This window comes from Amphiura filiformis, chromosome 12 (assembly GCF_039555335.1).
Source record: "Amphiura filiformis chromosome 12, Afil_fr2py, whole genome shotgun sequence".
Lineage (NCBI taxonomy): Eukaryota > Metazoa > Echinodermata > Ophiuroidea > Amphilepidida > Amphiuridae > Amphiura > Amphiura filiformis.
This window is the reverse complement of record NC_092639.1, coordinates 32,643,196-32,668,887: the sequence shown is the minus strand read 5'-3', so window position 1 is coordinate 32,668,887 and position 25,692 is coordinate 32,643,196. Positions and strand designations below refer to the sequence as shown.

Genomic DNA, 25,692 nt, shown 5'->3' with positions numbered 1-25,692 from the left:
GCTGTTTTCATTGAGTGTTATCTTGGTTTAATAGCTTTTAATGGGGTTTAAGTCCTTCAAAGGTCGTGGTGAATTCTACTGTAGACAAGACTGCATCATGATTATTTTAAAGTCAACAACATTCAACAATATGATCACCGTGATAGTATGACAGTATCAGTACCGTGGGTGTCAGTGATCCTGGCCTGACACAGTAGACAAACAAACAAACACGCCACACACATGACACATGCATGCAAGGTAACTGGTATTGATCCTGTACAACTGTTTGTGGTTTATTTACATTCGATTCATTTAAAATCCACATAGTAAACATTAATTTTGGCAAGAGTTTTCTCTCTCTGGAACGATGATGCATCAACTGGCTCCGCGTAATGAAAAGATGATGCATCAATTTAGCTCCGTGAAGCGAAAAGTAAGCTACGCGTAGCAGCTCCACGTTGTGGCGGTTACGACCAGCCATATACTGATCATGCGAAAATCGTAAAACATAGAATAGAAACAGTGTGGCGGCTCTCAAAATCTCAAATTGTATGCATAGCCTGAGTCGCACGGCCTATCTCGAACAAAATCACCATGCGTAGTTGTTGAAAACGCGAGGATTCATCGTACTACCACGGCAATTTTTAACACGAAGATATAGGGATGATGATTGTGTGTCCCATGGCCATGGGATTTGAAATTTAATGCAGTATGACTGTGACGACATAATAAGTACATGCGTTTTTTTTATTTTATTTTCATTTTTTTATAGATAAAATTATTGAACAACAACGCCAATTAAGGGTATTCTGACCATTCTTGGAAGTATTCAGGGCAGGCTATGTTTAGCTGGAAAAGAGGCTACATCTAGCGTTACAATTTATAATTTTGAAGTTGCAGTGCGATCAGAAACAAACTTGAACGGTGACTTTACAGCCAATTTTCGGGCAAATTTTGTTTAAAATATGTTAGTAAAATACAAAATAAAATTCAACTTCTGCAATTTTGCTTGAGCAAACGTGCAGTATAAATGTGCACGGGGACATGAGACAAATCTATTTTTTTAGCCTATTAAAGTTAATTTTTTATTTCTTCTGTGGTCTGGGCCAGGCTGCAAAATAACCGAAGAGGCAATTGCCTGTGGTGCCTTTACCAGTTGCCTTGATGCCCTATTACTTGCTGCTATTCTTTTTCATTGCCTTTTCAAAATTGCATTTCAAAATTGCCTTGGAATGGGTGTCCTACATATACAGAATCCTTTTATTGCAGCCTGGTCTGGGCTGTGCGTATCGCATGTACACGAGCGTAAACACACAAGCGATAAACAATCACCACATGTGATCATGCTGGTTGGCTGATCAGCGGTCTTGACAACAAGACGGGTCGACCCTATAGTCACCGTCGCCGACTCACTGGCGCGTAAAAGGGAGGAGACCTTGACATGTCTACATGTACGCCTACTCAACATCAGCCAGAGAAGTTTCAATCTGGTTTCTTGATTCCTTCACTTTGAATCAACAGCATCCTTTATATTCCCATTGCTCTCTATTGTGAAAAGATTGCTCTCTATTGTGAAAAGTGTGTTGACCCCATTTACTTACCTGTAGAAGTCTATGATGAGAATGATACTATTGATTCATAGTGAAGGAATTGAGAAACCAAAATGCCTCTTTCAAGGCTTAGCAGGGGTAGCGCTAGGCTGCATTTTGGGGTCCTGGACTCACCAAAATAGTGTTCGGACCCCCTATTTTTAATTTTTCTGCGAGTTCAAGGTGTAGCTCAAACATATCCAAGAGAAGTTGGTTCCAGGTGTCTGATGTGGATTTCCAGGGGGGTCAATTTGGTTCCAAAATTTATTTTATTCATTTTTTAAGGCCTGTAACTCATTTGAACAATTTGGAATTGGCCCCTTCTTTTGTGTGTGAGTAGTAGGGGGTGGAGGCTAAAGATGACAAAATTTGGACCCTAAAAATATTTTGGGTTTTGGTGATACGACCCCCCTCCCCCCTGAAGTTGGTCCAGCTTTGATTCGGCTATGTTTAGACCATCATATCTTTAGTATACCCTATTGACTTCTAAGTAAGTTGCATATTTGGATTCTACACAAAACGTTAGCCCAGAATACAAATTTTCAGGGGTGTGGGATATATACTTTTGAAATTATGCCACAGTGAGACCTCACAACGCATTAATTTTGTGTGCCCCCCTGAATTTCAAATAGCTGTAGTTTATTTAAAGTTGGTTTTTTTAAACTTCCGTGGTCGGGGTACGCGCTCAGGGCATAGGAAAAATATTTCCTGTCTGGGAACTTAAACTATGTTGCTTTAAATTTTTTGTGAAATTCGCGAGCGCCTTGTCGCTCGCCCTTAACGGTTGGGGTCCAGGGGCTCAAAAAGCCTAAAAAGCTCATGGATTTTAGACTTTTTAAAGTAAGAAATCGCCATTCTGAGGCTCTAATTCAGGGATGAGAGTGGGCTTTCATAAAAAAAATTCGGAAATATTATCCATGTGGGTCGAGGAGCTGCGGGGGTCGAGTGGGCAGAGCCCCCGCAGGGATCGAACCCAGGCGATTTTAGCAGATTTAGCACCCCAAAAGAGGCCATTTGTGACATAAAAATGCATATATCTATGTTAAAGTAATGTCTTGGCCTGTTTCAGACGTTTTTGAAAAATATGCTTCCTTCATCCTATACTTTTGTACATGAGAGGCATTCTTCAAAGTCTTTTCTTTGCCTAATAACATGGCCTACATGGCTGAAATTGATATATAATGCACAATATAAAAACGATTATTCATAAAAAATTGTACACCCCCTCTTCAGGTATGTGGGGGGGGGGCTCCCATGCAGGGGGGTACTAATGTGCATGAAGAATGCATTGTATGATAAGAGTAATGTGAAAAATATGCTACATTTTATGCTCTACAATACAACAATGAACAAGAGTTGAGTGTTGGACTTCCTCATCATCAGGATTCATTTCTGACATGGTCAAGTAATTTATAGCATAAATTTTAATAACATGTTTTTCCTGGCCTTACACAAACTCTAACCCATCTCACAAACCTTACTATAATACAAACCCAACCAAGCCTAACCCCAAAAGGGGTGAAATTGATTTCATCTCAAAATCGGACCTACATGTATATAGCATGTTTACTAAAATTGTTTAGTATTATTAAGAGCCAATCTCCCTTATTATGTACGGATTTGCGATACAAAAAAAAATAGAATTGTCTCTAAAAAATAATTTTGGTACATATTAGCACCAACAACTCACATGTAAAATATGGCGTGCACAGCGCCCTCGTTCAACTTGAAAAATTCTTGAAATTTCAGCCTCTCTGAGCCTTACTTGCAAATGGTAAACTTTGGAGGTGCATAACATCGTGCGCCATCATCATCCCAACCTGCATTTTGCATTTTTTAAAGTACCAAATGGTTACATTACAAAACCAAGAAAAAAAATTGGGATCTTGATGGCGCACAAAATCAATAAATCAATGATTTGATGAAAAGCGCCCTCGTGCAAACTTCAAAGCATCATAACGGGCTGCGCCATCAAGATCCCAAGTCCGAACAAGTTTGAAATTAAAGACCTCCATGGGAAGTTTCATTTTTCAGCAAAAATTTTTTGGGATTTCGTTGGCGCACAGAGTTAACAGAGGTCAAAGGTCAAAATTTCCTATTTTCGCACATTTTTGCACTCCTGTATTATTGCGCGCCAACGTCACCTGACTCTCCGAATAGCATTTCATCAAAGAAGAGGTAATTCTCTGCAAGAACTGAAAAAAATTAGCTTGGGATCTCTTGATCTTCATATTTTTCTGATTTTTTTGAAAATGGACTTAGCCTCATTTTGGAGGTCAATTTGACCTCTTTTTCCCACTCGCTGCACAATGTGGGCTTTTTACTGCATCACAAAAAGATGCGCCAACAAGATCCCAATTTTATTTTTCATTGTCTAGCTTCTTTGGCGACCAGTAGACAAAAAACAAGCAACAGGTAATTGGGATCATGTGGGCGCACTAATATAAAAGAGGTCAAAGGTCACGCTTTGTGCCAAAGTGATGCATATTTGCCTATGTGCAGCACGAAAGTGGAACTTTGACGCGCAATAAAAATGTGCGCCAACAAGATCCCATCTTACTTTTTGGATGATTGGATAAAGGGCTTATGTATAACTGATAACAAGTAAAAAAAAGTGGATCATGTGGGCGCACTAATTCAATAGAGGTCAAAGTTCATACTTTGTGCCGAATTGGCATTACTTTGCCTATGTGCAGCACAAAAGTAGAACTTTGACCATAATAAAATGTGCGCCAACAAGATCCCATCTTACTTTTTGGATGATTGGATAAAGGGGCTTATGTATAACTGATAACAAGTAAAAAAAAGTGGGATCATGTGGGCGCACTAATTCAATAGAGGTCAAAGTTCATACTTCATACAAAATTAACCGATTTTTAGCCTAAAGATGCCGAATTCAGCAACCTTTCACTCAAATTTTGCAAAATATGACTAAGTATTTTGACAAAATTTTTTTACTCTTACCAACTACCATGATGGAATCAGCATCATCTGAAATGCACTCACACAAGTTTCTATGAGACATTGTCTGGTGATCCCCATTGAAAAAAAAATTCGGCACAAAGTATGAACTTTGACCTCTATTGAATTAGTGCACCCACATGATCCCACTTTTTTTTTACTTATTATTAGTTATATATAAGCCCCTTTATCCAATCATCCAAAAAGTAAGATGGGATCTTGTTGGCGCACATTTTTATTGTGGGTCAAAGTTCCACTTTTGTGCTGCACATAGGCAAAATAATGCCAATTCGGCACAAAGTATGAACTTTGACCTCTATTGAATGAGTGCGCCCACATGATCCCACTTTTTTTAAACTTGTTATCAGTTATACATAAGCCCCTTTATCCAATCATCCAAAAAGTAAGATGGGATCTTGTTGGCGCACATTTTTATTGTGGTCAAAGTTCCTCTTTCGTGCTGCACATAGGCAAATATGCATCACTGTGGCACAAAGCTTGACCTTTGACCTCTTATATTAGTGCGCCCACATGATCCCAATTAGCTGTTGCTTGTGTTTTATCTACTGGTCGCCAAAGAAGCTAGACGATGACTAATAAAATTGGGATCTTGTTGGCGCATCTTTTTGTTTTGCAGTAAAAAGCCCACATTGTGCAGCGAGTGGGAAAAAGAGGTCAAATTGACCTCCAAAATGAGGCTAAGTCCATTTTCAAAAAATCAGAAAAATATGAAGATCAAGAGATCCCAAGCTAATTTTTTCAGTTCTTGCAGAGAATTACCTCTTCTTTGATGAAATGCTATTCGGAAAGTCAGGTGACGTTGGCGCGCAATAATACAGGCGTGCAAATATGTGCGAAAATAGGAAATTTTGACCTTTGACCTCTGTTAACTCGGTGCGCCAACGAAATCCCCAAAATTTTTTTTTTTTTTGAAACTTGCCATGGAGGTCTTTAATCTCAAACTTGTTCGGACTTGGGATCTTGATGGCGCAGCCCGTTATGATGCTTTGAAATTTGCACGAGGGCGCTTTTCATCAAATCATTGGATTTGCTGATTTTGTGCCCCATCAAGATCCCAAATTTTTTTCTTGGTTTTTGTAATGTAACCATTTGGTACTTTAAAAAAATGCAAAATGCAAGTTGGGATGATGATGGCGCACAATGTTATGCACCTCCAAAGTTTACCATTTGCAAGTAAGGCTCAGAGAGGCTGAAATTTCAAGAATTTTTAAAGCTGAACGAGGGCGCTGTGCACGCCATATTTTACATGTGAGTTGTTGGTGCTAATAGGTACCAAAATTATTTTTAGAGACAATTCTATTTTTTTTGTATCACAACCCCCTTATTCATGTACATAATAAGGGAGACTGGCTCTTAAATGCATGAATATATAAAGTTTCAATTACTTTATTTAGCCTCATCTCATCAAAATAGCTATTTTTATGGCTTATTATAGGAAGGAGAAAGCTTTCACATAACTTTGGAAATTTAAAAAAAAATCTAAAATTCTGAAAATACAAAAAAATACATTTAAGTATAAGCTTTTTTCTTCTGGTAAGATTTTTTTCTTGCATGCAACAGTCTTTTCTTGCAGGTTAGAAATTTGATAAATAGGTCCATGCATGCATTTTGTATAATGATGACCTATTTATCAAATTTCTACCCTGCAATAAAAAAGCTGTTGCATGTAAGAAAAAAGTTCTTACCCAGAAGAAAAAAGCTTTTGCACTTAAATGTATTTTTTTTGTATTTCCAGAATTTTAGAAATTTTGTCAAATTTCCAAAATTATGTGAAAGTTTTCTCTTTTATTTTGTTAGCAATAAAACTAACAATTTCCATGAAAATTGAAATGAGGCAAATTTAAAGTAATTAAAATGTTATAAACATATTCATGCAATGCATTTAAAAACATTAAATATATTTCAGATTTTCTGTCATTTTCAGGTGAAATCAATTTCTACCCTAATTCCCTTTTGGGGGTAAGGGCAAGGGTTTGGGGTTATGTTAAAGGTTAGTTGGGCTTGGGTGGTTTGAATACATGTAGTAAGGTTTGTGGGTGTGTAGGAAAACATTTCAAAAAAACTTAGAAAAATTAAAAAAAAAAAAAAAAAAGCGATTTTTTTTTTTTTTCCAATTTTTTTCTGTGACCTCCAATTTTTTTTTCTGGGAACGCGCGCCGCGTGCTACCGCGGATTTCGAGGGCCTGTACGCGCTGGTGAATTATGTCACAGTAAGTCGCCTAATACGCCGAACAAATAACCAATGGGTCAACCGACTTGTTGTCAAGTGCGTTGATCAGCCAATCAGCGTAATTGCTTATCTTTTCTGTGTGTACGCTCGTGTACGCGATACGCACAGGTATGACCACGGAAGTTTTAAGAAAACAACTTTAAGTTGGCATAGAATGTAAATTTAAAAACCTGGGTGTGTAAGTTAAAGATTTGTGTACAAAGTAAACTGGCCTCAAATTAGAAACTTATAATTTTTCACAAGGTCATACCTTGAAATCCTCTCCATAAAAATTAACAAACATTGCACACAGGATTACTTCAATACTCTACTCTAAGCACTGGTCAGTAACCAAACAGTTGTCCAACTGACATAACAGCAAAATGCACTGACATGGAACACCTTCCTGTACCACATTCGCAGCCCAACAGATTTCTTTTGCTGGGTTCCAATTATTCGCCTGTGCAAGTGTACATGAACAAAAATTACACACAGGATTACTTCAATACTCTACTCTAAACACATGTCAGTATTTAAACCAAGCAGTTGTCCAACTGACACAACAGTAAAATGCACTGACACGGAACAGCTTCCGGGACCACATTCACAGCCCAACAGATTTCTTTTGCTGGGTTCCAATTATTCGCCTGTGCAAGTGTACATGAACAAAAATTACACACAGGATTACTTCAATACTCTACTCTAAACACATGTCAGTATTTAAACCAAGCAGTTGTCCAACTGACACAACAGTAAAATGCACTGACACGGAACAGCTTCCGGGACCACATTCACAGGCGAATAATTGGAACCCAGCAAAAGAAATCTGTTGGGTTGTGAATGTGGTCCAGGAAGGTGTTCCATGTCAGTACATTTTGCACAATGTTTTGTGTTTTTTTAAATATGAAATTGATACTTTGTTTTCATCTCATACTCTATTAATGATATCAAAATGCATATATATTGAATTTGAATGCATTTTGATATCATTAATGTAATCTCGGGCGGGTACCTGCGAGCCCGCCCAAAAATCCCTGGCTCAGTGTGTATTTACAAATTTAAGTATGTAAAACACTCCCTACATGGCTGACTGCATATAAGCCCTGGTCTACGTGGTCACTGATCACCCAGTTGAGTTGTAGTAACAACAAATTTCAAACGTTTGAGGACTTGTTCTCAAGTTGTGCTTGGTTCTCAAGTTGTGCTATAAGTTTAGAATGCTAAGTTTAGAAACCTGTGTCACTGATGTATATCATAATTGCTCAAAGCAATTAGGCATCCGCTTTTGTCCAAAGAAATACTTAAAATGATGATATTTTGAATGATTTTTAAGAGCAGCGAAAAGTCGAGGTACCGTAGTCCACGATCTAAGCCCAAAAAAAATTGGGAAAAAGTTACAAAAAAATTACAAGTTTGTATCCAAATGGGACTGATTTGTAACTTGAGTTCACTGCATAATCTATTGAAGATATAAAAATGCATTGGTTTTGTACACAAGTCTATATCTTAAATAGATTTTGAAGTGAACACAAGTTACAAATTGGTCCCATTTGGATACAAACTTGTAATTTTTGGTAACTTTTTTCCAAATTTTTAAAAATCAACCACAAATGATTGCAGTACTTCACTCTAGGTCAAGGGACTATCCAAGTATGCGAAATGTTTTTAAAAAAATGCAATTTTTAATTTTCTTTATTTTTAATTTAAATTTTTTTTTTTTTACATTTTTTTTAATGATGGCAGCACTTGATGTTAGGTCCAGGGACTCTCCAAATCGGCGGGGAAAAAAACCACAACATTTCAAAAATGTCAAAAAACTGCATTTGGAGCCAAAAAACGCAATTGCGTATTCTTAGCAGCCCTAGCATAATGTATGATTGTTCCCAAAGTCAAAAATACCCACTACTTTGCATGGTTTCAAGAACATTTTCAGCATTTGTTTCCCCTATTTTACACACACACAAAAATTAGCCTAAAAAATTACCCCTATTTTTTGTATTTCAAGTACACTTTAACAAAAGCATCCCTTTTTTAACATTTCAAGAACACACACTAAACAACACAGCAGCCAAACTGGGAAGTCTCTAGTGACATAATCGGTGTAAACAAACTGAGTGAGTTGCTGAATATTAGGAAGACACAAAAGTTTCACAAATCACAAAAATGAAATCCGGGAGTAAATTGAGCAAGAAATGGTAAGATTTCTTGGGATTTCAACATTCCTAGGATTCACAAAAATATACCCTATTTTTTTATTTTACGCTGTCATTAAAAACAACCCTATCTTTTAAATAGCGAACATTTTTATGTTGAAATTGGGAACGATCATGCGTACACATAGGCAATGTTAAAGTGATAACATATGCAATGGATCATGGCTGGGGTAATAATGGCATCTAAAATGGCAAAGTGGAGCAGTCTGATCTTCTCACATGTATTTTCATTCCCTGGCAATATCATTTTTTGCACTGACACTGATAATAATTTCCCAGTTATCACTCCCGCCCAGTATTAACTCGTAATAATATTTAATATTTTCCCAGTTATATCACTCCCACCCGGTCTTTTAAACTCATAAGCCAAATCTTCACCTGGTGAAATAACACTTTGCAATTTGCATTCTACGAAAGAGTGAAATCACTATTGGAAGGCAGCCAGCCATGTAGGGAGTGTTTGACACACCCAAATTTGTATACACACCCAGTTTTTGCCCACAAGGCCTATACTTTGTACATAAATCTTAAATTTACACACCCAGTTTTTTATTAATTTACACACCCAAACCTGCAAATCCTGCATAAGACCCTGTACCAATATCCTATAATGTGAGCTTTGCATATACATGTGAATTGGTTACCGGTACCAGTTAGTCCTAATGTTGTGAAAGAAAAATAAGGAAGTATAAGTTCAAGTAACAATAACCTTTTTATATTATTTGTTTTCACAGTTGGGTTTGGGGATTCCGGACCTGTCAAGTTTAGGTGTGCCTGGCCTTAATCTACCACAAGATGAAGATGATGCAACACTGGAGGCAGAATTGGCTGCTCTCATGGAAGATGATGAAGATGTCCCAACCAGCAGGGCTGCAAGGGCAAGAGCGCCACCGCCAAAGCAAAAAGGTTTGTTTACAGACTTAGATAGAGAAATGTTATCAAAAGCATATGGCTTGTAGGCCTACAAGTAAGTGTAAGCCGTAGATCTACAAATTTGGTTTAGAAAATCACAATATTGTGGATACAAATGGTGTGTGTCCACCATGCATATCTTAAACTGCATGCTAACTTGATTTGTAAAATTTGGAAATTTACATATATTTGGAAAGGTTAATCATGCATTTTTGTTATGGAAAACAAATGCTGTAAAATAGGCATTTATAAGAATTGTCAGGTTAAAACCTGAAATCAGGTTTCTTGTTGTTCAAATTTACAAAATTTTATTTATTTTTAACCTGTTTTTATGTCTTTTTAGCCATTTTCACACTACTTTTCAGGGTTTTTAACAATGTTTTTTAAGAATAGTTCATCATGCCCGGTAGGATAGACAGATTTGATAAATTGTGATACATGGTACAGCATAAATTAATTGCCAATTGTTTGCCTTGTACCCCCAGAAGGTAGGTCTTTGGGAAATGATGATTTGACCTGTTATTGAACTGAAAGTAGCATGAGAGAACAAGAAAGCTAGTAGTAAGTGTATAAGTGGCAAGTGCTGACAAGTTGAATGCTCTGTGCATGCTACACTGCTCTGCAGTTAGCCAATTTTAAAGATGAATTCAGAGGGCTTTTGCGCACATCTTCCAATCTATGTATTATTGATCTATGGTTTGCTTAAATATTTAACAGTACCAATGGCAGCAATTGACAAAATGGCTGCTGATGCCATGAAGAGTGTCGATGAAGACGACGATGAGGATATTGATGATCCTGATTTATTGGTAAGTGTTCGATTATCAAATGCATCAATTACTGGAACATCAGTTGTTTTGTGCCCACAATAGCCCTCATAGCCCTCAACTATATCATGAGTCCAGAGGCTGGCGGTTGGTCAGTATATCATCAGCATAGGCTTGATAGTAAAATCAAGAAGACAGCCAGCTGAAGATCACAGTTCTAGAATTTGCTGATGACATCACTGCCTAAGACATGCACAAAACCAGATTTTACCAGAGTGAAACACTCAGCAGATCTAGTTGGTCTTTCAAATGAATGCTTCTAAAGCCAAATGGGTTTTGGTGGCACAGATTATCTCAACTATGTTCTGCTCAGAGAGAAGTGTGATGTAGTGCCCATGCAGAATATCTAATACAGGGGTGTGAGAGACCAGATTTTAATGTTTCCAGATATTTTTTTTTCAACTTCCAGATTTTTTTCTACACTTGTTGTATACAAAAGCATGTATGGTTTAAATAATTTCAGATTTCTTTAGTTGATCTAGACCCTCCGTTCTCCAAAAACAGATATTTTTGCAAAGACACACTCTCAGGCCTGATCTAATATGAAAACTTACGATGATACATTAGGTCTAAGAAATGAAATGTAAGTTTAAAGTTAAATGCTTTTACATTATACAGACTGTGAAATTTGTAAGCTTGAGATAATGCAAGTCAAAATTGATTTTCCACAGGCTGAGTTAGATGAACTAAATGAATCGGGACCATCACCTATGCCTTCACCAAAGCCATCTCCGCAGGTGCCTCCCAAACAAATGCATAAGGTAAGTAGTAAACTTACTACACACTTAAATATAAATCTACTTACTTCTATTTGGATGTGGATTGTTTTGTTCATTTGGAAATTCAGCAAGGCAAAATGTGATTTTACTAACAATCAACACTTATTATGGGTTTTGGTCATTTTATGATACCCATTGTCATGTTTCTCTAACCAAAACACAGGTAGATGAATTGCTGGCTGATGTCTTTCTTGTTCAAGCTGTGAAATCTAAGCTGGGAAAATTCAATTCAAGGGACCTTTTAAAGACCAAACTTATGAGTGTTCTTATTGATCCCTAATAGCAGACACCATTTCAGGATTTTTCCACCTGAGAATTGTATATCTATTGCGTATTTTACAGGCTCCGGAAGCTGCAGACATCCAAACCGTGTTGAAGGACAGATTAGACAACTATAGGGCAGCTTTAACCAGTGCTGAGGCAGCAGGGGAAACATCAAAAGCTAGGAGATATGCCAGGGGTGCTAAGGTATGATAAACTAGTGGATTTAGTGATATGTAAGGTTCTAAGGTAAGATAAACTAGTGGATTTAGTGATATGTAAGGTTCTAAGTAAAGTGTTGGGATGTGCCATAAGACATGCCCATAAGGCCAATAATGGTGTGTCGGACATAATTTAGTTCTTGAACACACCAAAAGTTCCCAGTCTGTAAAAACAACTATATGCAGCAATGCTGAGGTCTTCAGCAGTGTTTGAGCCCCAGTTCTATATAGTAGAAACACTCTTTAGATGTGTTTCTGACTAAAAACATCATGTGTGAACATATTTTCTAACCTGAGCAAACAAGTCACTTTTGCGATGTGTTTTCTGCAGAGATGCCAGATGGAAGAGGCATTCCAAGTAATCCGCATACAGTGCTCAAGTTGCCGAAGTGTATGAAAGATGAAATGAAATTAATTTATATAATGCATTATCTTTCAAATGAAAGTATATGTAATAATAATTTCTTTACTTGAGGACAAGAATTGGCACAACAGACGGTGTAGATTTAATGTTTTTTTTATTATATAGATAGAAAACAAATTTAGGTACCAGTTATGTTCACCCCTGTATATCCTAAAATATCCCTGGGCCTCAAAGAAGAACAGATGATTAATTGTGTTTTCAACTGATTTAGTGTCCCAGGTGAAAGAAGAAATAAAACAAACAAACAAAAGATATCCTAAGCAGATACCCTTCAGCTCTGATTTAAGATTTCATTTGTTGAAATCAGTTGAGAATTAAGGAAAGAGTGAATTAAAACCCAAGTAATGAACAAAACCAAAGTTGCATTTTGATGTTCTTATCAATGGAAAGCAGGTTTGTGTACAAATCAATAGGGCATCCAATGGAGTAATCTGCAACATTTGAATTTGCATCTTCTTTGGGATTTTGGATCATCGCATGTCTATATTTCTTGACAGATTTCAACAGATGAGTGCTTAAAGACCCATTCAGTGATCCCAGCGCAAGTGTAAAAAAAAAATTATAATTGTTTATAAATTGCTTAAAAGTGAAGGATACGTCATTCAAATTGTCATTTGGTATTTTTGAAATGACAAATTTGGCAAAAAACGAAGAAAACAGCAGTACTGACGAAGTTAAAGCCCCGTTCAAATACACATAGCTAATTTAGACACTGTCAGTATCCAAATTACAGATTCCTGTAAAATGTCTTATTTTGTCTTAAATACACAGCTTTCGGCTGAGTCACTCGTAGGCTATGTTAGCACATCTATGACAATGACAAAGGTACCAAAATCTGAATTTTGATGATTTTTACAATCATCCGGATGAGCAAATCACTGAATGGGCCTTTAAATCTGAGCTAAAAGATGCAGCTATAAAAAACAAGCAATTTCTAAATTCTTCATATTTATTTACATTGTATTAGACATTGACCGACTTGATGAAGAAAGCACAGACAGGTAAGAAAATCGATGAATCTGAGATACCGCCCCAGGTAGCAGTTATGAAACCAGCAGCGCCCTCTGCCAACCTCCTCACTCCTGATGCATCATCACCACCAAATAATGTGGTACAAACACCACCAACTGTAGAGCCTAGGATGCACCCACCAACTGTAGAGCCTAGGATGCAACCACCACCTGTAGAGCCTCGGATGCACCCACCAACTGTAGAGCCTAGGATGCACCATAGCCCAGCAGAGAGTGTGTCACAACCACCTGAAGTGCCAAGCAGGGCACAGTCTTCGTCACAGGGATCTACTTCAGTGGCAGCATCTTCTACCGGTGAGAATTTGTTTGTATTCAGACTACTGTATATCCCAGTATAATGCTGATCAGTGTTTACTCAGAGGCTGTATGTCGCAATTTTGGCAGTGAAAATTAGATTTGGCACACACAAACTTGCAATGCTTTATTACAATTAGGTTTATTACAAAAATTGGGCCAATTTGAGGGCAAAATGCTTAATTTGGCACACCCAATTTCCAGAGAGAGTAAACTCTGATGCTGATGTTGTTCTTTGTCTGTAGTCATGGCGCAGGCATAAGTTTGTGGTCAAATTGGCCCTTGTAGCAATTGAACTTGGCTGGTTATTATTAAACAAGTTTTGCTATACATATTTATAAATTTTAATCATTACATTAATATACAAGCAAATAACCTGCAGCCATCGTGTAATAAATACACAATCAGCGATGCGCAGCTATGCGCAATAACCAAGTAACAGTGGTCACATACTTTGATACTTCAGGGTTTACATTGCAACATAGTCAACTGAAGTCAGTGACCTCAATATTGATACATACTTGTTCACAAATTGACTTTCCAAAGACAAGCGTTACAATGTCACTGACCTTGAGTCGATACATATCAACTTGTTATTTTGCAACATAATTTATTGCACTGATGTCATTGACCTCAGTAGTGATACATACTTAACATTGCAAAGACATGTGTAGGTGTTATAGTGTCACTGACTTTGTGCCAACTTGACACTTTGCAACATACACCAGGCACAAAAAGAAACTCGTCAGTTATATTCATCCTTGCTGTTCAATAACTTGATAATTTTGGATTATTCTGAAATATACATTTTGTTAATTGGACTTTGCTTTCTCATTTGACACCCTGTTCGTGAAAAACAAACAAGAATTAACCAAGATATGCGCCTCCAAAGCCTCAAACCCCAAAATCAAAAGTTGTATTTTCAACGATTTTCAATGGGAACGCATCGTTGTATTGCACACAAGCACCACGGGCCAATCAATAAAGCACAGTGTAACAGGCACAATTGAATTGTTAAAATTGCATTGGGGTTTGAGAGTTTGGAGGCGCATATCTTGGTCAATTCTTGCTCAATGTTCACGAACAGGGTGTCAAATGAGAAAGAAAAGTCCAATTAACAAAATGTATATTTCAGAATAATCCAAAATTATCAAGATATTGAACAGCAAGGATGAATATAACTGACGAGTTTCTTTTTGTGCCTGGTGTAGTCCGTTGCACTGATGTCATTGACCTCAGTATGGATACATACTTGTTTACAACATACTTGACATGCCAAAGACAGGTTCAGGTGGAACAATGTCACTACACAACTTGATACATACCAACTTCTTGCTTGCAACATAATCTATTGCACTGATGTCAGTACTTGTTTACAACATGCTAGAATTTTATAAGATTGATTTTGAAGCAGTGCTTTTCCACCCAATTTGGTGCAGATGGCCCACAGTAATGGCGTAATGAATGTTGACCATCACTTGGCTCGTCGGATTAGTGTATACCAAACACATCAATCTTGAATATATAGCAGAATCGCTTTATTTATTAAGCTATTCCAGTTGAAATCCATACACTCCCTATGGAAGACATGACCTTAATCTTTCACACAGGGAGTGTAGACTTGAGTCGCCCATTCAGGTAACTCACAGATGCCCTGTGTGAAAGATTTAAGGTCAGGTCTCCTATAGGGTGTTTGGATATCAAATGGGATATCGCGTTCAGTATGCATACTTGACAGAGCCTTCCTTGTTGGATCTAATTCAATGCTCCTATTATAATTCACAGATCCAAGGCTTACATTGTTACATGAGAGGAGAAATCAGTACAAGACAGCTGCATTACAGGCCAAGAAAGCAGGTGATGTTGCTACTGCATCAGAGTACATCAAGGTTATGAAGGCAAGTACATGTAGGATAGGACAATTCTGTCTTGCATGACATATATGTTGGCAAAATAAGCAAGGCTGGGATTCACAAAAGTGACAAAGTAACAATAATCCTGCATCATCCCATTAGATTAACAAACATTCAAGTAAAATAGGTATTAGTTGCCTTTTTGGTTGAATTTTGCCTCCCGGTTTGGCTCTTAGAATTGCTAGTGCTATATGTGACCCATCACATCAAAACATACCTCTTGGAGTAAAACATGGAAAATGAATTTTTCATATCAGATGAAGGGAGGACCTTACACTCGAAAATAATACCAATTTCACTGGGATCTGACATTCGGTTGTTAAGTTATTAACCAATCAATATATACCACATATTGAGAAAACAGGGCCTAAAGATTAAGTTATGCATGCCAACATGTCTACTTGAGTAGTTTGTCATTATTTTTAATAACTTTAAATTATATTTTGGGGAATTTGAAGTGGATTTTCTGAAACTATAAACTTGAAAGATGCATTTTGCGGTGAAATCCAAAAATTAACCTTGGGACTAGATTTTTCATTATTTTACACATTAGACGGTCTGCTGTGCAAAATGGCCATTGCCGACAAGAGGTATGTTTTGATGTGACGGGATTATATGCTGCACAATTTGTACGTACATTCTGTGGTGTTTTTTTCCCGGATTTTATTTATTTATTTTTTTTGGGGGGGGTTCGTATCTTTTTGACCATATGGTACTCCAGAACCCAAACCTTACCTGGGGTATTTTGGGCAGGGTCCCTATGTTTTAAGCAGCTCTATCCCATTCCAGGGAGGGCACCCAGGGCGTGAGATTTTGTGGGGTTTGCTGCTTCTCTGTAAAGTTTTGCATTGTTTTCATTTGTCATGTTGATTTACTTTCAGCAATTTGATATGGTAATCACTGCAGTTGGGAATAATGAAGAAGTGGACCTGAGTAACATGCCTCCACCTCCAGGCCAAGTACCACCATGTAAGTTTGTCTGATAGTATTTAATTTTCTCCCTTTTTATTTTGTAAAGATAGTAAATTCAAAAAGGGTATGGTCAAGTTTGATAAACAAGGAAAAATATAAATAGCTTTAAAAATTTGACAGGTGGTGACAGTCAATCGATAGATAAATTGATCAGCTAGCTAATAGTGCAGTAAACACTCATCAATCAATCAATCAGTCTTCTCACTCGTTCAACTGATCAATCCAATACGACCATTGCACTTTACAGAAAGTAAAGATACGCCTTATAAACCATTGTATCATTCAGGGATTCAGCTCTATACAGGTGCAGAACCTTAATTAGCCTACCTATAGAATTAAGCATGGCAGCCATGATCAACTCCCCCAAGTTTTGTATGGGTAGACTGGGACAATTCAATTCTTTTTCCAGGGGAGTTTGAAGTTAGCTCAAGTTTCAAATACCATGAGATGAGAAAGATAATATTGATGGCCTTGATTTTGTAACATCACACACTATGTACCACAGTCATGTACCTTACTGATTGTGCTAACTGGACTGCTTAAGGCGGGTCGGAGAGGTTTATCAGCTAGCGGTGGTTGCGCTAAAATATGGAGATTGAAAAAAATAAAACCCACACTCATAGGGAAAGGTATTGGTTCAATACGTGAGATGAGATCCCAATGCTAATTGTAATGAGTTTGATCCCCCCCCTCCCCTCCATGCATGGTTTTGACTGGGAGGAGGAAAATAGCAAATAAGCAAAGTTTTATTTGTATATTAATTTTCCTACAGCATCTGCTCCAACATCTGTTTCTCCAGCCAAGCAACAAAGAATTGATGCTCCTGATGGAACACCTGCTGCAACAACATCCGCTGCATCAGACCAACCTCAGACAATACCAGGGATGCCACAACCGAAGACAGTACTGGAAGCTTTGCAGCAAAGAGAAGCAAGGTATAAGGAGATCATGACTAAAGCAAAGGCAGAAGAAAATACTAGTAAAGCCAGGAGGATGGGGCGCGCACACAAAGTAAGTATTTTTTCTATGCTACGAAACTTGTATGTGGTTAGACGAGTTGGAAACTGTACAATTATCACTTAAGACCAAGGGTGAAAATAAGAAATTATGAACCAGGGGCTCCTTTTTACACAAAATGGCCCCTGGTTCACTTCATTCAACATGGAACCAGGGGCCACTTCTAATCAACAAGGGGCCAATATTTGTTCTGGATAAGTTCATCATGCATCAATGGCTATGGAATTGAATTTTTGGGTATAGTGACCGGAGGCCAGTTTCTGAACAACAGTGTCCCCTGGTCAGCTTAAATTTAGATGGGACCAGGGGCCATTTCAGGGTTTCAGGGGGCCAAACAGCTCCTGTCTCCCACTTATTTTCACCCTTGCTTAAGACTCGGTGTCGGGTGACGTTGTGGTGGATTTGTGTTGAGACTTTATGTACACTGATAAAAGGAATATAATCAGTTGTCCTTACCCACAATGCCTTGTACTTTCTAGCGTCCCATCTAGAAATTCAATACAAGACAATGTCACATGTAAATGTAATATGTAAATGTAACATTATGTTTCAGGTTTTCCAAAGCTAGAAGTGTCATTAACAATAATAATTTTGTTCCCTGAAGCATAGGTACCAGTCATTCAGCTTTATAAGTTTCAAAGTTCTTAAAGGGGGACAGAGAAAAGGCATGTCATTTAAAATGTTATTAACAAAATTGATTCCATTTAATTTGTGTGCATTATAACTGCATACTTTTGTACCTTCTTAGAACGATGTTCAATGTATTATGTTCAAAGTATTCTTAAATAGGTAATTAAATAAATAAATGTAGACATTTTATATCATAAATTTGTAATAAAATGGATATCAAAGAGTCACACATTTATTCCGCTGCTACTAGGATACATCACACCATTTAGCAGCCAACCCCGGTATGACTGCACCCATAACAGTTCCCCATTTACACCTGGGTGGAGTTGGACAAGAGAGATAACGTGCCTTGTTGCCCAAGGATGCAACCTGTGGCCATGACAGGGTTTCCAACCCACATGCTCATAAGTCAATGTAACTATTAAGCTAGTGTTCTAGATATTGAACAATTCTTGGTTCCCCAAACAGCTAAAATAGTGCTAATGTACTAAATGTTATTTATTGGAATGTAATTTAGTTTTCTGTGTATTTTCCTTGTAGCAATATGTTGACGCAATCAAGAAGGCCAAATCCGGCCGACCCATAGACTATAATGAGCTACCATCATTGCCAGATTTCCCACCTATTCCAATAGGAGGTCAGGGATCAGCAAGGCCTAGTCCAGGTGGGCCAGATCCAGCTCCACCACCGCCATCTCAGCAGCAACCACCTCCAGCATTGCCACCAAAGGCTAGGGCACCTGCACCAGGTGCCAGTGTTTCAGGTTAGTTGGAAGACAGTTTGGGTGATGGCTTTCATACTTACACAATTGTTATATGTGACAAGATCAAGGGAAATGAGTCGGATGTCGTTAATATTGATTTTGAGATATTGGCAAAGAAAGTGTTAAAATTCTTTTGTTTTATACTGTTTTCAGCGATTGATAAATTGACGTAACTTCACAAAAGAAATTCGTATCAACATGTCCTCTTTAGAAACATGTGTAAAACTCATTTTCGACCAGGGCCGACATGTGACTCATTCCCCTTGATCATGTCACATATTTCAAGGGGTTATTAGTGAAAGAAAGTTCTTTCTGCAATAGCTGCCCAATAGACATTTGAAAATTTTGGCGTTTTATGTTGTACATATCTGATATCCTGGAAAAAATAGCGGATAAGGCAGTGACTCAAGCCCGGATATTCGGTACCCGCCCGTTTTTCCTTTCCGGATACAAATTCCATTTACGGATTACCCGAATTTAAAAAAAAAAAAAAATGTTTTTTTTTTTTTTTTTTAAAGTTATTTATTTTTCGGCTTTGTAGTGTCCTTGGACCTAGAGCTAAATGCTAGGATCATTCATTGTTGACTTATTCAAAAAAAGAAAGAAAGAAGGCCTATGTGTTTTGAATAAATTTGTACTCATGTCATACTCTTTTAATGATTTCAAAATGCATTGAATTTGTATCCATTTTGAAATCATTAATAGAGTATGACATGAGTACAAATTTATTCAAAACACATAGGCCTAAATTTTTTTTTTTTTTTTTAAGTTAACCATGAATGATCCTAGCGTTTAGCTCTAGGTCCAGGGACACTACAAAGCCTAAAAAATAAATAACTTAAAAAAAAAAAATTTTGTTTTTTTTGGGTTTTTACGTTTGATACGGGTACCGTTACCCGCCTTGAAATTTACCTCGGGTACCGAATCGTCATTACCCGATAGGTCACAGCCTTAATAGCGGACATACTTGTACCAAATAATTGAAATGTGTGCCCTATCAAAATTGGAAAGGCGAGTGAAACATTCATGTGCTATAATATGTGAAGCACAGACTCCTTCCTTTATCTCACCCTTCCCCACTCCCTATCTATCAATGTTGGAGGGTTTCACTGACCTACAGACAACATAGCTTTGTCCAACATTGAATTGAGGGAGGGGGCAGAGATATACCAAAAGACAGGCAAAGTGTGCCAACATTTTTTTCCAGGATTGTGACAGCTATTGCAAGTGGTGTCATCTTAGGCTAACCCCTTGGAATGTAACATAAAGGAGTGGTTTAGATTTGTTGCTAAAGTTGATTTTGAAAATGCAAACAAGGCAACATTGTCACTTATAAAGCTATTGCTAAAATTAACCTCAAAGTGTGCTGCATTTTGTTGACCCTTATGAGCACTGTGAAATACGGAAAAATTATTACTAACTCTGCTTCAGCTGTGTTATCATTATATTCTTTTGCTGATTTGCATATCATTTTTTGTACAGGTCAGACAGCAGGGCAAGGGCCAAGTCCAAGCAGACCAGCACCAGCACCCCGTGCAAAGCCAGCTGCAGCACCAGCAATTGATCCGAAGAAACAAAGTAAGTTACAGATGAACATTGTGACATCAGGCCTAGTAAAAGGCTGTATCGTCTATTTGCATCACAGAAAATTTACTTCCTTTTGAAGGTAAAAGGTTGTACTATACAAAGAGACTAAATCTATGCGACTGTATATTGTCATAGGTTGCTTAAATGTACGACACATACATTGACAAAAGAAAGTTTCTTTCCTACCCAAGATACACAACACAATAGTATATCTGTGTATGTTAGCACAGTAACAATTTTGGAAGGGATTATGAAAATGCATGAAATAATAGTCGGCTAGTCGCATTCAAGAGTGATCACTGTCTGTAAAAAACAGCTATGAAAAGCTTCAGATCATGTTTTCTCATCTCATGATTGTATCTACTGCTTTCAGTACGTATGAGTGCCAACCAAAAACAGCTTCAGACATTACACCAGAGAAAGAAGAAATTGATGGCAATGGCATTGAAAGCAAAGAAAGAAGGTGATATGGAGGAGGCCAAACGACTACTCAAAATGGCCAAGGTATGTACATTGAACCGGGGATATTAGACTGCGATAGTGATGTGGACTTTGTATAGGTCAATACGTAATGCTATGAGAAATTCATCATATTGGACTGTTATTCATGGGGACTAAATCAGGGTACCTCCAACATGAGTAGCACATTTATTTGAGTGACCCATCTTTGGGGATTATCCTTATTAGATCATTTACTGTTTGTGTTTCCCTCCTACAGTTTACAGTTCCATAGCTTAATTGGAAATAAACTAAAGAAAAATTAACGTAACTTGAATTCTGTTTGCGCTATTTTTTCAGGGATTTGATCCAATGATTGAAGCAGCAGAGAATGGACTCCCTGTAAACATGGAGAGTGTAAGTATCTGAACTTCTATATATATTGAGCGGTTATCCTGAGTAAAAAGTAAAAACTATTATTTTAAAACCATAACCCTCCCTGATCCAACAAAATTCAACAGCATAAAACCACTGTGCATACAGCCCTAAGTCATATATACGCACAGTTTCGTTAACAGTCATGGCTACTGGTTGCTGATTGACTGCTTGGTACGCAGGGGGTCTGGGGTTTGAATCCTGAGTGAAACAAACAACTTCTTTGTTCATATTCTCTCTTCATTCTTTCATTCTTTCCTTTCCCAAAAAGCATGAGGGAAGTTATATGAGACTTGATATTAAATGACATGATAAAATAAACCTACATCAGATTTGGCCAAGAAGATGAATAAAAGCTGCTAATCTGTGTTTTCCTGCACCTGTGCAAAGTAAGTAAAAATGAAGTATTAGTGGCCTGGTCTAGTTGCAAGAGTATTTTCTGTGGGTGACTCAGTTATGGACCTTTCTTCCTTCACACTGGGAATTCGGCCTTGCTCCTGTTAAAAAATAAACGATTGAAATAATATTATGTAACTATAGTGGAAATTTCAATTGAATGAACACAGCCTGACATAGGGTGATGATTTTTTGTGTACACTGCACGATGTACACCAGCGGGTGCAACTGTGCCTACATAACGCGGAAGTGAATCCAACCATGTCAACGCAGTCTTGACTGGTTAGTATTGTATCCAAGGTTGTGCATTCACGCGTTGTAGTTTGAAATATGTGATATACAATCGCGGTTGGATTGAGTACAGCTGTTGAAAGCTGTGTTCATTCAATTGAAATTCCTAGTATAGACTTATCTGACATAACTTGTCTAACATTTTCTTCAACATAGATACCTGATGCACCAGGAGCAGAAGAGACAGAAGAATTGGTAGAGATGGCCCAGGAATGTGTAGAAGAATTAGGTGGTGACCCCAAGAAGCTGTATAGTAGATTAAAAGAAACACTTACCAAGCAAATACAGGTAAGCAGAGATGACACTGCCATTACATGTACATGATGAAGATTGTAGTTGTAGTCATATCTTTGCCATTAATTTATGGATATTTTGATCATGTATTCCCTCTGTGTGGATATATGCGACTCTCATAGTTTTCCTGTAAATGGCGACTCGCAATCGCAATGTTGAAAGATACACATCCGGCTGATATACTGGACATGTAATTGCAAGCGACACAAGTCTTTTGTCAACATGATTACTTTAAAGGTATCAGTCAGTGCTTATATATATTACATGGTGACCATCACTCATTACATCAGTCAATGCAAGATACAGACTTGCCTCTGATATACTGGACATGCAACCATCTCCACATCAGTCACATCTTTGCAGTATTTTGAAGATTTAACAGACCTGCTGACATCACTTTTTTCAAGATATTGTATATCAAGAAATTTGTGTGTGACTTTGATTCTCACATGTTTTGTGATTATGTTAAGAATATGTAGTTGTTTGAATCCAGGATTTAAACCAAATACAAAATTTTATAAATCTGATTAAAATGCATACCTATGAAATATCCTGCGCTTCACTTGTCAAGTAATTCAAATGAATATTATAATTAATGGTGATATGAAGCAACTCACTTACTGGAAATTAATAACTCTAATTATAACTGCTTCTTCTTTTCAAAACGGGCTGACATAGCTTAGCTGCTCAAGTATTGTCTTAAATTGTCATTGCATTTTGTTTACGAATCACTATTGATTTCAATATGTTCATTTTTTTTCCTTTCAGATGTGTGAATCATGTGAAAAGCAGTACGCCCAACTAGGCAATGTGGCAACAGTCAAAAGGTAAACTACGCTCATGTCTCGTATTTATTAAATTGGAATTCTTTTTCAGCCTTAATTCTTCTTCTTCTTCTTCTTCTTCTTCTTCTTCTTCGTTAATACTGCTTAACTTCCCTTGACGAGATAACACAAGCAGGGGTGTGGTGTGCGCAGTATAACTTAGTCCTTCAGTTGACTGTCCTGCACTCGAGATAGTCAATGGTGGCGGTTTTAAAGTGGTCTGGGTTGGATAAAGATGTAATGGTGTCTGGGAGATTATTCCAATCCCTTATTGTTCTGTTAATAAATGAGTAACGGTGGCAGTCAATTCTTGCTCGATGTAGTTATTTGATCCTGATCTGCGGACGCCTGTTGGGCTGGCGTCAGGTAGTTTTGTACCGGTATAGCGAGGTGCCCCCCCCCCCCCTATGGCTTTGTGTAGTATGCCAAGTTTATTCGCTTTTCTTCTTGTTAATAAATTGTCCCATTTCAGCTCCTGTATGAGTCTTCCAATCATAATTTTTGTTGACCATTCTGGCAGCCCTTCATTAGACTTTACCTCTTTTTTAGTAAGGTCTTGGGTGTATGGGTCCCACACAGCCGAGCAATTGTCAACTGGTGTAATGTACTATATACATTATGTCAGTTTGGTAATTTTATTACTTTAATTGTCATTGGAGTTTGTATTTCCAGCTACAATTTTGGAAAAAGAAAGTTGTAAACTCTGGTGCATGGGTATGTGCTAATTCATCCTTTACGATACTAAATGGTGTATAGGGTGTTATAGGCCACTGTGATAAGCAGCTTTCTGTAAAGGGAAAGATCTTGTTTAATTTGTCTTTATATGAATTCATAAGTAATAATATAGCTTCATTAAACTTCATTTAAATTGTTTTGTGTTCCTGAATTATGCATACTTTCTTTGTACAATTTCTATTTGGTGCAGGTTTCGTGACATGCGTGATAACTGTCAGCAAGACCTGGATGTAGTATTAGTATCGCAATCACATGGTGATGCAGTGCCTAGATTCCATTATGAAATGAGAACTATTCCTTCTATAAGGTAGGTAACTATTTGATTGGATTGCAAGTAGTTAAACTACTATGCTTTTATTACTTATCCTGTGCAGACACTGCTAGATTTTGAATGGGCTATAGAGGCCTTGCATGTGACATATCATCCCGTAAATATGGCGGACTACTCAAATGCATTCAACAAAAGCCCAGGAAAAAAGCATGATTGCAATCTACCGTGACAGTTCGTCTCACACACCTAACCCTGCACTACGATCAAATAGGTTGATGACAACATTTGATTGAATGGACTGCACTCCGCCATCAGGGGTAGCGCTAGAACTAAACACTCCAGTGTCCGCAGGGACCCCCGAACTTGCAGAAAATTAGAAAGTAGGGGGTACGGATTAGAGTTTGGCAAGTCCGAGTTGCACAAATGCAGCATAAATAGTATGTCTGCAATAGCGCTAGATTGAAAAACTGGGGGTCTGCAGGGACCCCTGAACATGCAGAAAATTTAAAAACAAGGGGTCTGAACTCTATTTTGGCGGGTCCGGGACCCCAAAAAGCAATCTAGCGCTACCCCTGCCATAACTATGGTGAAGGACACCGGTTCAAATCCTTTGTTTGGAGCCAATCGATAAAAGAATGCAGGGCCTCTATTGAAGTACTGTATACAAACATTAAATAGAGGTTTACAGGCTATGCCATTTTTCACCCTGATGTGGCAGCGACGTCAGTGCACATTTCATTAGGGGCAGTGTCAAGTAGCTAGCGGACACCAAAAGCGCTGGCATAGTGTGCGCTCGAAACAGTTGGCTCAACGCGCTGGCATCACTGCCACATCGGGGTGAAAAATATTACAATGATAAATCTCTGCTTGGCTTGATTGATTGTTCAACCAAATTTTTAATCCAGAATGGTTGGATTAATAATGTTTGCTGTGTACATTGAGATAAATTTTCAAATTTCAAACATGTTTGTGTTCTTTTCCAGTTAATTTTAATGCTTTTTTTTTTCAGAGTTAATGATGACTTGCGGGAAACAGAAGCAGAAGTGGTTATAATACAAGGAATGGGATACAAATCTCCATCAGGTAATTTCACTACATGCATGGGTACACATATCTTGCTGAAAGGATGGTCCGATTTAACTGTAAAGTTTTCTTCTTGATTGAATGACCTTTTACCACCAATTCCCATCTGAAGTTTCATGCCGGCGTTTCAATTCATTTTGATATGAGAGCTAAAAATGTAATTCTCTAGCCCCATAGGAACACTGTGTATTAATTAATTGGTCAAGCAAAAAGGTGCACCTTTTCATTCATAACATTTAAACTAAATATCTTTGAGCCCTGAAATTTCACAGGGTGAATGAGAAAAATAGTATCTTTCTTCTGATACCAAAATTTATAC

At 37.7% G+C, this 25,692-nt stretch overlaps 1 protein-coding gene across 2 annotated transcripts in view; it reads left to right on the top strand.

Annotated features, from left to right (window-relative positions):
• Positions 1-25,692, top strand: part of LOC140166082 (coiled-coil and C2 domain-containing protein 1-like) — a 47,049-nt gene that overhangs the window by 8,049 nt on the left and 13,308 nt on the right. For both annotated transcript variants that reach the window (XM_072189465.1, XM_072189466.1), the window contains exons 2-17: positions 9,710-9,881; positions 10,605-10,696; positions 11,386-11,475; positions 11,836-11,961; positions 13,367-13,724; positions 15,510-15,622; positions 16,519-16,606; positions 17,382-17,620; positions 18,797-19,019; positions 20,502-20,597; positions 20,980-21,110; positions 21,405-21,461; positions 22,323-22,454; positions 23,229-23,287; positions 24,210-24,326; positions 25,300-25,373. In XM_072189465.1, the coding sequence (XP_072045566.1) occupies positions 9,710-9,881; positions 10,605-10,696; positions 11,386-11,475; positions 11,836-11,961; positions 13,367-13,724; positions 15,510-15,622; positions 16,519-16,606; positions 17,382-17,620; positions 18,797-19,019; positions 20,502-20,597; positions 20,980-21,110; positions 21,405-21,461; positions 22,323-22,454; positions 23,229-23,287; positions 24,210-24,326; positions 25,300-25,373 (2,167 nt within the window). The remainder of the gene's footprint in view (positions 1-9,709; positions 9,882-10,604; positions 10,697-11,385; positions 11,476-11,835; positions 11,962-13,366; positions 13,725-15,509; positions 15,623-16,518; positions 16,607-17,381; positions 17,621-18,796; positions 19,020-20,501; positions 20,598-20,979; positions 21,111-21,404; positions 21,462-22,322; positions 22,455-23,228; positions 23,288-24,209; positions 24,327-25,299; positions 25,374-25,692) is intronic.